The sequence below is a fragment of the Sphaerodactylus townsendi genome, linkage group LG08 (genome assembly GCF_021028975.2).
Source record: "Sphaerodactylus townsendi isolate TG3544 linkage group LG08, MPM_Stown_v2.3, whole genome shotgun sequence".
NCBI classification, from domain to species: domain Eukaryota; kingdom Metazoa; phylum Chordata; class Lepidosauria; order Squamata; family Sphaerodactylidae; genus Sphaerodactylus; species Sphaerodactylus townsendi.
In genome coordinates, this window is record NC_059432.1 from 28691263 (window position 1) to 28703536 (window position 12274).

The window sequence follows — 12274 nt, forward strand, 5'->3', positions numbered from 1 at the left end:
GGACCACCACTGGCTTAGGTAAGTGAGGCATGGGGGGCGGGGGGGGCACCATTTTGCCCTGGGCAATTTTTTCCCACGACGCCTCCGACATCCAGCAATCTCCCTACTGGCAACCAGTTCTTTAGCAGACAATCACATAAATCTACACACAGAGCTATCCACAGGTAAGTTTGCTGCTTTGAGTCCAAGGGGTCTGCGAACTAGGCCTCCAAGCCAATACCAGCTTTAGAGGAAAGGAGGGCATCTGACTCTCTCCTCAAACCAGCCAGGTGAGGAAGCAGGAGAAGCTGCTGTGGCAAGCTAGAACTTCCAACACTTCCACGCTTCTTACTGGATTATAGCTCCCTCTGCTGTGTGAGGGCGTCTCTTGCTCTTCTGGCTGCAGGAGGCTCTAAAACTTCACGCCCTCTTGCTCTCAGGAGTTCTATACACCCTGGGGGGTGGGGTGGGGGGCTGCTCATAGTTTGTGAGTAAGAAGAGATGGACAGAGAGCTTCTGTGATGCACCATTTGAGAAACACTCAGGTGGGAGGAGGGGCATGAGAGAAGATCAAGAGCAGCAGTAGATGAGAGGAACAGGCAGGTGCCTTGGAAATCATTACTGGAAAGGAAGCAATCTCCCAAGAGGTTTCTGCTTTAGGTGCTTCAAAAAAAAACACAACCTGCTCCTGTCTACTGATTTGTTATTATGGGCCTCTGATGTGTATCCCCTCCCTTGCTTTAAAAGTCTTTCTGTACAAAAACATAAAATGCAAAGCTGTACCCCACAAACTGCAGGCACATAACTTACAGGAAAAAGAACCCATGAACACCAGAGCAGCAATATATTTCATGGGTATACATCAGCACAGGCTCCAAGAAACTGTGAACAGAACTCCAGACCTAGAAGGAGTTTCCCCCATCCTTCCCTTTTTACATCTGAGTAAAAGCATCCTTTAACTTGTGCAACAACAAAGGATTGAAAGCCAAGCCATAGGTCCTTCAAGATCAATTTCTGAATTAATCTGGTGAAAATGCTGCTCCCTAGTGGCACAAATGTGTACTGCCCTGAAGAAAAGTTAATTTAGGAAATGGCTTGGCTCAATGTCACACCCCCAAATTGCAATTAGCTTCAATATTTGGTCATTGACCGTAAATAAAGCCTTCTTCTTCTTCTTCTTCTCCAGTTAGCTTCAAAACATCCAGGCTTCCAAATGTCAGGACACAAGAATAACTGATCTCTCATGAAGGAGCAATCATATTTTCACTCAAAACAGATGAAAGGCTATTGAGGGTATCTTATGCACCCCCGACCCAAAAGATGAATGTTTTATTAGGAAAAAACAAAGCTTAACCACCCAGACACAGCCTACAGGTACACAATGCGGATCTCTGCTCGAAGCTGAGAAGCCTGGCTCTGGGGATTAGATTTAAAAGACTGTAAGTTATTTGCAGGAATAACGCAGTCCAGTGTAATTACATACACACGCACCTTAAATTAATACAACTCGCCCATGCTCAGACACCTAACAACTGACCCCTAAAATAAAAGAAAAAGCCCATCCAGCTCATAATGGTAGCATAATCCTAAAGGCTAGAATGTAAATGTAGTGAATAAGGAGTCTATGAAAGATCAAGGCATGCAGGAAGTCCCAAAGGTACTGAGAATGCCCTGCCACCAACAATACCCAGCTTGACCTGATGCCAGGGTGGTCAGCAAGGGACTGGGCCTTTCCCGTGACGCTGCCCTCGTTACAAAACTCCCCTCTCTAAGAGGCTCAGCAAACCTGCTATGTGCTGGGATTTTGTGGAGGTCAGGGACCACTGTTTTGTTGTGGTGAACGTTCCAAACTGCTACTCAAAAAAACCCAAACACGTTTTCCCTGCAAACTGTATGGGCAGCCAGCTGGGAATGTGTTGCTGTTGCTATGGCATGTGTTTTTTTCTGCTATATATTCTGATTGCCCTGTAATGCTCTTTTGATTTCAAGTGCTACCTTTTACTGAACAGAGGTTTTATTGACTTTTTTATATGATTTAAGCAACTCTCTGGGCTCTTTTAAAACCATGCGTCAGGATATTAAGTTTAAATGTAAAAATGATAAAAGATACCCCCTAGTGGTAGAACTGCTGGAGCAGCCGAGCTGCTCTTAAATCTTATGCTGGTATATATGGAGATTTCACGTTGCCTTCGTGACTATATTGTATTCTAGGCTCCCCTCTCACTTCCAACAAGGACAGAAAGAATTTACCACAAGACAACCAGACAGCCTGGCTTACTGATAGTCAATGTTTGATCTAGGCACTTACCTCTTAACCGCATCTACCTGATCTGGCGTATAACCTTTAGTAGTCTCTCCACCTGCCTCCCCATTGGCAGAAGAAAATTCGCCGCTCATTTTCCTAAGGTTGGGGTTTGTGGATTCCTTGGGCGGGGAATGGTCATTAGAGGAGTGTTCCTTCTTGGTGAGAGACTCAAGCAGAACTGAAAGGAAGAAGATACAGCGGTGAGTCAATTCAGCACGATTTTGGCACATAGCTTCTCTCTTTCATGACTCCATCTCTGTCACCATCAAATGTTTTCATATTCCTTTAACAGCGTAGGTACGTCCATCCAAGAATTTCTGGCTGTCTGAAATTTTTACTCTTCTATGTGCAGAGAGAAATCATTTGAGTTCCGCAGGGCCTGTAAGACGGAGCTGTTCCGCCGGGCCTTCGGAGGCACCGGCCGTTGATGGTGCCCCCTCCTCCGGCCCTGATATCGGGGTCAGATGTCATCTTAGACTCGCCACTCCTCCCTCTTGGAAGGGGGAGGGAATTTTTAGACTGGAACATGGGATTTCCCCCCCCCCCCCAGGGGAGGGGAGGGAACTAAAATGGTAGATTGCTGAACGCCACCTATCTTATTGTAACTTATTATATTTATTAGAAATGTTTTTATGTTTTCGCTGCTTTTAAATGTTTTAACTGCTTACATTGTCGCCTTCTATGCTGTGCACCGCCCAGAGCCCTTCGGGGATGGGGTGGTATAAAAGCTCAATAAATAATAATAATAAAAATAATTTGATATAAATCAGTGACCAAGAAATTACTTCAGGGCAACAAATCAATCCTCCCTTAAATGACCCAAATTTGTCTGTAGGATCATTTTTAATCAGAGACTGAGAAGTAGGATGAAAATTAGCAGGTGGAAAGGGTTGCAGGATAAAAAAGAGACTGCATGTGTTTCTCTTGGGGTTAAGGGAACATATAAACAATGCTTTGGGCAGAGTTCAAGCACACAGAGACCCCAAGCAACAGAATATGACTGTAATTCCCTGGGATCTCCCTTATATTGGAGACCAGAAAGTCAACAATCTTGCAGAATATTAATTCATTTACATCCTCCCCACTCTGAAATTACAACCATTGTAAAGATATTTGAACCATACATTAAAAATAAAGTCTGGTAATTTATGAACACCAGGTAACGATAACAATAAAGAGAACAACAGCTCAGAATCAATGTTCTCAGATAACCCCGATCATGCTAATTCTAACAAGAGTCTAGCTCACTTTGGCCCTTTCCGCACGGGCGGTTTATGGCGCCCTGGGGACGGCAAAAATGCCAGGAAGCCATTCGCACAGGGGGCGCAGCTGCTGCCTGACCGGTGCGAAACCGGCGTTTCCCAACCTCGCTTGGCAAGCGAGGTTGTTGGGAAACGCCAGCTTGGAGCCGCTGCCGTGCGAACGGCAGCAGCTTCCAGGCGCCTTCTCTCCCCCCCCGACCGGGCGACTCACCTGTCCTGCGGCCCTCCAGCGCGTCGCCGAGGCCTGGGGACAGGCTCCCTTTGCCCTGCGACCCTGGAGCAGTCGCGCAGGGCAGGGGGGCGTGTCCCCTGGCCTCGGCGACATGTCAGAGGGCCGCAGGACAGGTGAGTCGCTCTGACGACGGTGCAGCTCTGCGCCGTCGTCCCTGCCGATTCTGGGACTGTCCATGCAAACGGTCCCAGAGGGGTCGGGTCAGCGTGGATTGCGCCGACCCGACCCCTTCCGCCTCCGTGCGGAAACGGCCTTTGTATTACAAGGGCTTGTGGGTGTCATCAGCTAACCAGATGAAGCATCTCCTTGATGAGTGTCCACTTTGATTAGGTCAGGGGTCTGCAACCTACGGCTCTCCAGATGTTCATGGACTACAATTCCCATCAGCCCCTGGCAAGCATGGCCAAACAAAGGATATCCCTAAAGTTAGGAAGCTAAAGCCCCTGGAAGCAATGGTGAACTGTTGCTCCACAGAGCTTTTCTTGCTTGCTGGCATTCAAAATAGTCATGTCTGGCATGTGTGGAGATTCAGTGCAGAGATATATTTTGCTATATACTGAGTGATATCTAACCACAAACTACGAAAGCATCCTATGCAAAGCCCAGTGTCTCCTTTGGATGAAAGGAAAAAAAAATCCAATGTATTTATTATGACCAGAATCCTGTTTCAATAAAAGGCACACAAGATTGCAGATGCCATCAAAACCCACAGGGCAGACAAGACAACCCAAATCACTAGACAACGGTTAATCCCAGCTCTGTAAAAAGCATGAACCTGAGGAGTGAAAGCGCCACCAAATCCCAAAGGTTCAGTTACAAAACTCCCGATTTGATATTGACTTTAAAAAGTGAATGCCTATCCTTTGTACGCCACACAGGCAAGCCACAGAACTGGGTGGGGTTTGTACCCAGGCCTAGTTAGTTCCACCTACACTACCTTGCTGTGTCATAAACAGCAGGCAACACGTAATACCTTAAAGTGGATATACCTGACGCTGCCTGTTCTCACCAGTAACCTTTGCCTTTATTTTTTTTACCTCAGCAAGACAACTGGAGAACATAGAGCAGGTGAATCTTACACGGTGTGGCCTGGATAAGGAAAAAAGCTCTTCCCAGCCCCTACTCCTCTCAATATTTGAAAAAAAAAATGTTATTTTGATGCAATATTCACTGCATGGACACCACTGGATGTGACCAATCGAGATTGTTAAGATGTCAAGACATCAGGTGTGGGGCAAAGGCTTTATCTAGAGTTCAAAAATGACTCCAGTTGTCAACAGGAAAGCTTGGTACACTTTGGACTCTCCAAGAGTAACACACCTCAGAACCTCTAACTGTGCATCGCACACATATAGAACGTCTGTGTGCCTAGGCAGCTGGGTCTGAATTCAAGCAGGATTACTTGCTTCAAGATGAATTGCCCGTAACACTTCAAGGGGCAGAGCCAGGAGTTACCACCTAGAACGACGTTTCTCCACAGTACTGAACATAGATGTCCAGGCTGTTTCACTGACATACTCTGAAAACTGAATAGCCACAGGAATACAATACACAGTCTATAAGAAAACATATTTACCAATGCTTCACCTCAAAAGCGATGCACTGTTTACTATTTCACCTAGAAAAGTAGGCTTGAACTCCACATGTTCAACAGAGGGTCATGAATTCCATTTTTAAAAACTGGGAGTGTTCGTATTGTGCTCAGTGTTTGTATTGGGTTCACCATTAAAAGACATTTCATATTAATGAAGGCCGTGATCTAGCGACAAATTAAGAAATTGAAAGCCTTCTGACTGCACTGGGGAAGAGTTCAGTATGTGCTTGACTATCTCATTGCAAAGCAAGGGAGGGAAAACTGAGCTACTGAGAGACACTAAAGGTCCCTGTAAATCCCCTCTGCTTTTTCCTTTCCAGCTAGCACAAAGCTTCCCAGCACTAAAGATTTTGTCCAAAAACACTTACATCTGTGATTAAACAGCAAATTAAGGTGATGTGCATTTGCTGTGTAACAGGCAAAGAAGCAGACAGATGATCATCCCTTTTTAAAATTTATTCAACTAAAACAGTCCGAAGCAAGAATTCATTCTGGTGAGCATCTTAAGAAACAGATTAATTTACAAAACACACACTAGCACCTTGAAAGAAGATAAATGCTACTGGAAGAGCTCATGAGGGCAAACATCCAGAATGCCATGTAAGTTGGAACAGATAAGTCAAGGGGGGAGAAGCAAATTCCCAAAATAGATTGGTTCTTTGATCCCAAGTGCTCACTATGGTATTGCTACCCTCAATGCTTTGGAGTGATTAGCACTGATTTATTGGCACAGTAAATTGGCACTGCTTCAGAGGCTGACAGAAAAGCTGAACAAGAGGATAGCTTATTGAGAAATCCTAAAGGAAGACACTCTTAGAGGAGATATTGGTACACACTGTTAAGCAAGAACTTCCACGATGGACATCTTATGTTGGGCCTCCATCTCAGAAGATGAAGATTTGATGCAAACAAGGAGAAGACTGTCCCTCAGTAGTGGGCAGGTAGTGAAAAGAACGTGAACGACTGCTTGGCGAGACCTTGCTATTGTTAATACTGTAAGCTGCACATGTGCTATCTCAGCCATTACAACAGCTTTTTAAAGCTCAGTGAGTTAGTATGTTCAAGAAACCAATTTATTTTACTTGCAAAATGTGAACCTTGCCTTTCTGCCTTACCAGGGCCACCGAGAAGTCTAATGGTTAAAACAAGCATCACAAAATAGCACATCAAAAAGCAATGGAAACCAGAGCACAGAGGGGAGAAATGGTTATTAAAACACAGGGTAGGAATAAGGGATTACTGAGCGAATGACAGACAACATAACTGCAACATTTTTCTATAGGGGAGAACTTTTCATTGGTTGCGGAAAAGCACCTGCCCCGTTCAGGAATTATTTGCAGGTGAGAATGGAATTCCGAACAGGCATTTGGCCGTACAGAGTGAAGCAGGAAAATTACCCCAACTCTAAACTGGCATTGTGACCTCATCATATAACCAAATCTGATTGCCGGTGTAAAAGTAGCATGAATCCCTTACACTGGACGATGTGACATCCATGGCTGGAATCACTTTCCAAGAAGGAGCAGTCCAAGTTTCAAGAAAAACAAAAAGATACCAAAGATGCCACTTCAGAGTTTCTACATATACTCTCACAGCAACAGATACCGAGAGGAGAAAAGTTTGCAAATAACTACCAAAACAGGCAATAGGGTGGAAACATGCCAGCTCTTCAGAAAACACTACTTTCAAGCGAAGAAATGTTTATGAGCCAACAGTACAGCTGTACTCTTGTAACTATCAATATATCCCTCTCTTTGCTAAAGGATTTAATTGCCCTTCTGACCATACTTCCCTATGAGACTATTCAGAGCATCTTTCCCCTCATCTCCATCACTTTTCTGTCAAAAGTTCCATCATTAATCTGGGAGTTAAGATGAAGAACTGGTGAGAAAAGCATTCTCTGTCTACCACCACAAAACTGATAGCAACAGTGCACACGCTTGAGGCCACCGAGTAACACCCCTGAATTTTCAGATATCATTTGGCAGCAACTGTCCAAAGTAGCAAGACGAAGTAAAGATGCAGCCCCTCCCAACATAGGCCCTGTGCTCTCCACAGCTTCATCTGCTCCCTACAGAAGAGAAATGCTGCACATGACAAATTTCTGTCCCTTCTACAATTGCCAGAGATGCTATAAAAAAACTGGCAATCCCAAAGCCCGTCACTAAACTGCGCAGTTCTTTCCCGCCCCGCCCCGCCCCCCTTTTGGGGCAAGAGCACTGCAAGAGAGGAGAATGGAATGGGGCAAACAAAACTCTTTAAGTATGTAATTTTATAATTCCTAGAAAGGCTAGAAAAGAAAAGGCTGGACAGCAAGGAGCTGACATTGCTGTATCAGGGAAGAAGGCTTCTTTATAGCGACTAGGAAAAGATAAATACATGTAAACAAGTGGCCGAGTGTGAACTCAGTGACAAAATGCAAAGCAAGTACTGATGGCAGAGGAAAAGTGAGGGTGAGATAAACAAGACAGCTTTGAAGAACCAAGTATACTTATATTATTTTTAAAGCTAAGATAAATTTACCAGTATACTATTTTTGAAAGCGAAGAAATATTGATCAATGCTACGGTAGTTAGCCGGATAAGCAAATGAAACTGCCTTATAATGAGTCAGATCGCAGGTCTATCAGGGTCAGTGTTGTCTGCTCTGGCAGAACTGAAGGCAGAGATCTTTCACATCAGTTACTACATGACCCTTTTATGTGCAGATGATCAGAAAAAGTAGGGCTTAAAGCCCTGGAGCTGAAGACTGACATCTCCACAGGAAAATGTATTTCAAGAAACTATGGCAAGGCATGACATGGGAAAGGTGCGCTGTGTAACCAGCACCAGGAAGAGCCCAGGGTTATGGTCTTGGGAAAGAAGTAAGGCCAGTCATCCCTGGCAAGAAAAGAAACGTCTGTCTTGATCATATGTGTGAAGGAAGCGAAAAGGGAGGGTGGGCCAGCTACTCTCTCTGGCTCAAACAGCGCACCTGCCGAGGGGGCCTGGGGTGAGGGTGGGGGTATTTCGCTTATGGATGTACCGCGAACCCTTCACATATGGCGTGATGGCTTCTGGGAGTTGTAGTCTCGAACACTAAGCTTGGCTAAGATTGCCATCACATTCCTCTCCCACAGAACTCCCAACCAGCTTTCGCAGCCTTTGCTCCCATTATTCCCCGCGCCCGCCAAAAAGTCTTCCTCCAATACCCACCGTATAATAGGCACTTCCTCTCAAAATAGATCACCCGGGGACTTCCAATCCCAAAGTGCCCCGCGCCGCCACAGCTTGTGCGCAAGCGCACTACGGGTGAGAGGTCAGCCCGGCCGAAACAGGCCCGAGCCTCCAACCCGTGCCCTCCCTTAATCCCGCTCACCGCGGACCCGTTGCGACGGGTAGAGGCGCTGCGCCTTCTCCAGGAAGCGACGTGCCTTTTCTGTCTGGTTGGCCTTGATGGCGACCACTGCGATGGCAATACAGCGCTCCGCTTCGTCCCGGTTGGATTCCATGGCGGCGGCCGCGGAGCAAGGCGCCGGCGCACAACGATTGCGTCACTGACGATGGGCAGCGACCGTACTCGAATCTCCCTGATTGGGAGGGCTAGCGCCACTACCGAACTGTTTGGACGAACAGAGTTCTGAATTACCGTATAGTACTGAATAGTAGGGCATTTTGTCGGCACGCTAGAAAGCTAATCTGCTCAGCCAAGAAGACATATAGGAACCCCCGTTTAAACGCACACGCACACACCAAGTGTTTATTTTTGTGAAACAAGAGAATTGTGAAGCAGCCACATATGAGCTGTTATTTTATCACATTGCAGGTTGAATTGTCTTGTCCATACAGCGTAATCCAGTTATGAATTATTTCTATAGCGCAGTGACAGCATATACCGTGTTTCCCCGAAAATAAGACAGTGTCTCATATTTATTTTTGCTCCCAAAGATGAGCTATGTCTTATTTTCTTGGGATGTCTTATTTTTATGTGTTTTGTTCGTCGGGCATGCTTCCAAACAAAAACTTTGCTACGTCTTACTTTCAGGGAATGCCTTATATTTCGCACTTCAGCAAAACCTCTACTACGTCTTATTCTCAGGGGATGTCTTATATTCGGGGAAACAGTATCAGGGAAAGTTTATTTTGGTAAACCCAAAACGTAGGAGGGCCCAACTGATTTAATTTATGCTCAGGCTTTCACAGAAATTAGATTACATTCCTTTCTTCCATTATATCCTCACAACCTTCCTGTGAGGTAGGCTAACCTGAGGTTATGTGACAGACCCAAAGTCACTCAGAGTGGGAAATTTCATGGCAAAATAGGAAACTGGACCTGGGTCTCAGATCTAGTCCGACACCATAACCGCTATGTACTTGGAGGTGCTTATGTAAACCTTCAGGTATGTTTAATTAGGAGCTGGTAGGGTTGTGAGAAGCTGCAGTACTGTAGTCCAAGTTCTGCTCATGACCTGGCTTCAAGCCCAACAGAAGTTGGTTTCAGGTAGCCAATGGTTGACTCTGCACTGCATATGTGTACAATCACAAGCACCATTTTAACAACCAGCTCTGCCGAAGTGGTGCAAACCTGCTGAATCCCATCACTGCGTAGATGATTATATTAAATCTGCAGAAAACTGAACAGAAGAAGTTCAGTAGTTAGGGCTGCCATCCTCCATGTAGGGCTTGGAGATCTCTTGGAATTACAGCTCGTCTCCCAACTGCAGGGATCACTTGAGTAAATGGCCATTTTGGCGAGTGGACTCCATTATACCCCAATGAGGTCTGTCCCTTACCTGCACTTTGCTCTTCCCTGGTGCCACCCGCAACTTCCCAGGAATTTCCCAACCTAGAGCTGGCAACCCTATTTATGAACTCAACTGCAGTTTGGAAAGACGGCAGGATTGGTTGAACTCGCATCTTGTCCCCTGTGTCCTCAACCTTTATCTTTTCAGGCTTGGGAGAGGGTGGCCCACTGGGACAAGAAAGGCAAGCTGGTGCTCTTCAAAGTACATTTAACATATAAAAGGAATAGGGCTTACTGCTGCTGTGGCCTGCAATGCACACAGCCACTCCCAGGAATTAACCTTCCTCTGCATAGTCCACCAGCATGCCTTGTTCCACAACTTGTACCCACGACTTGTGCATACGAAGGGCTAAGCCTCATAATCTTTTGAAAAGATATCCTGCTTACGAGAAGAACTCCAGGTGTAACTTTGAAGGTCAGCAAAATGTGGAGAAAATAGCTGTATAGTAAAGCATGCCTTTAGCCTCCGTATGCAAAATGTTTGTTGACAGGGGGAGAGCCAATGAAAGGGTTTTGACCCTTGAGTTTTGAGCTACAGGCTACAATAAGGACATGCTTGGCTAGATGAAGAATTGGCAAAACAAACGGTGACATTACAAATGATATCTTGGCATCCTGTGCAGTAAAGTACAGTGTTATTTTCCCCTCTGGTGTTTCTCGATACAAGACTAATGACTGTTTTCTTTTCCAGTACTATTACTTTTCAGCTTCCAGATTCATGGGTACAATAAAAACCAATTTTGGAATACATATGTTTAATTCATTGTAGCAATTCCAGTAATGTTGAGTTTTCCTCTCAAATTTTGTGCAATCACCAAACATACTTATAGACTAATAATTCATAATTTTCTGGTTTTCCTTTGTAATCCACAAGTATGTTCTGAATTATAATCTTCCAGTGAAGTGGTTAAGAGCAGATAAACTCTAATCTGCAGAACTGGGTTTGATTCCCCACTCTTCCACAGGAGTGGTGGAGTTTTATCTGTTGTTTCCCTACTCCTACACATTCTTACTGGGTGACCTTGAGCTAGTCACAGTTCTTCAGAACTCTCTCAGCCCCACCTACCTCACAAAGGGAATGAGTTTGTAAGCACCTTTGAGTCCCCTTACAGGAGAGAAAGGGAGGTATAAATCCAAACTCTGGTTCATTCCGCACATGCAGAATAATCCACTTTCAAACTGCTTTCAGTGCTCTTTGAAGCTGTGTGGAATAGCAAAATCCACTTGCAAACAGTTGTGGAAGTGGTTTGAAAACGCATTATTTTGCGTGTGTGGAAGGGGCCTCTCTCTCTCTCTCTGACTGTAAGATGACTATCAAAAGCAGTTACAAACTATATTATTATATGGGGTATTGCTGTAGCACAATGCTTTTTAGGAGTTTGCTTTTTGAAAAATCTTCTACTTCTAAAGGTTTTATTTTAATAAAATATGTATTCAGATTGCTCAAATAGAAATAGTTTCATCTATCGTAGTTGTACAGATAAATCGAGAGGGATATTACCAGAGCAAGTTGTCCATGTGACTATTTTGGCAGCTGTAATGCTCTTCACAACTATTTAAAAGACTAGTTTAATTCAAAAGGGTCTAATTCTTGTCACCCAGTGAACTCATTAAAAAAGGTAATTTGAGCAGATTTTGGCTACGGTAAACAGACACGGAAATTATGAGGTGGAAAGTTCCTGTAAAATGTTATAGAATCCTGTCCAACATTATATTCCTGTTCATCAATGAATTTATAAAACATCGCTGGCACCGAAATGCACGACACACTGACAGACTGGCAGAACCATAAGGACTAGAAACCTGATTTTCTTAAAATGAAAGTTGGATTTGTACCTGATCCCATATTTGGTGCTTTTATAAAGTAGGGCAAGAAGAGCTGCCACCTTAAGGTGGGTTGGAGATCTCCCCAATGTACAACTGATCACAGACCATAGAGACCAGTTCTCTTATACAAAGTAGCTCCTGTGGAGGATAGAATCTATGGTATTATACTCTGCTAAAATCGCTATCCTGCTGTTACCGAGATCCACCCTTAAAGCTCCAGGAATTTCCCATCCCAAAGTTGGCAACCCTATCACCAAGAATGAAATCCCGTCAATCTATTAATCATTGTAAAT

The 12274-nt window shown here is 44.6% G+C and overlaps 1 protein-coding gene across 2 annotated transcripts in view; it reads right to left on the reverse strand.

Moving 5' to 3' along the window:
• The window catches only part of DNAJB12 (DnaJ heat shock protein family (Hsp40) member B12), a 33750-nt gene extending 24863 nt beyond the window's left edge, over positions 1–8887 (reverse strand). Inside the window, exons 1-2 of one of the 2 annotated variants that reach the window (XM_048506116.1) lie at positions 8730–8887; positions 2288–2462 (exon numbers count right to left, since the gene is read on the reverse strand). In XM_048506116.1, the coding sequence (XP_048362073.1) occupies positions 2288–2462; positions 8730–8862 (308 nt within the window). In that variant the 5' untranslated portion in view covers positions 8863–8887. The remainder of the gene's footprint in view (positions 1–2287; positions 2463–8729) is intronic. The other variant, XM_048506117.1, reaches the window with a different exon arrangement.
• Positions 8888–12274: the final 3387 nt, after the last annotated feature.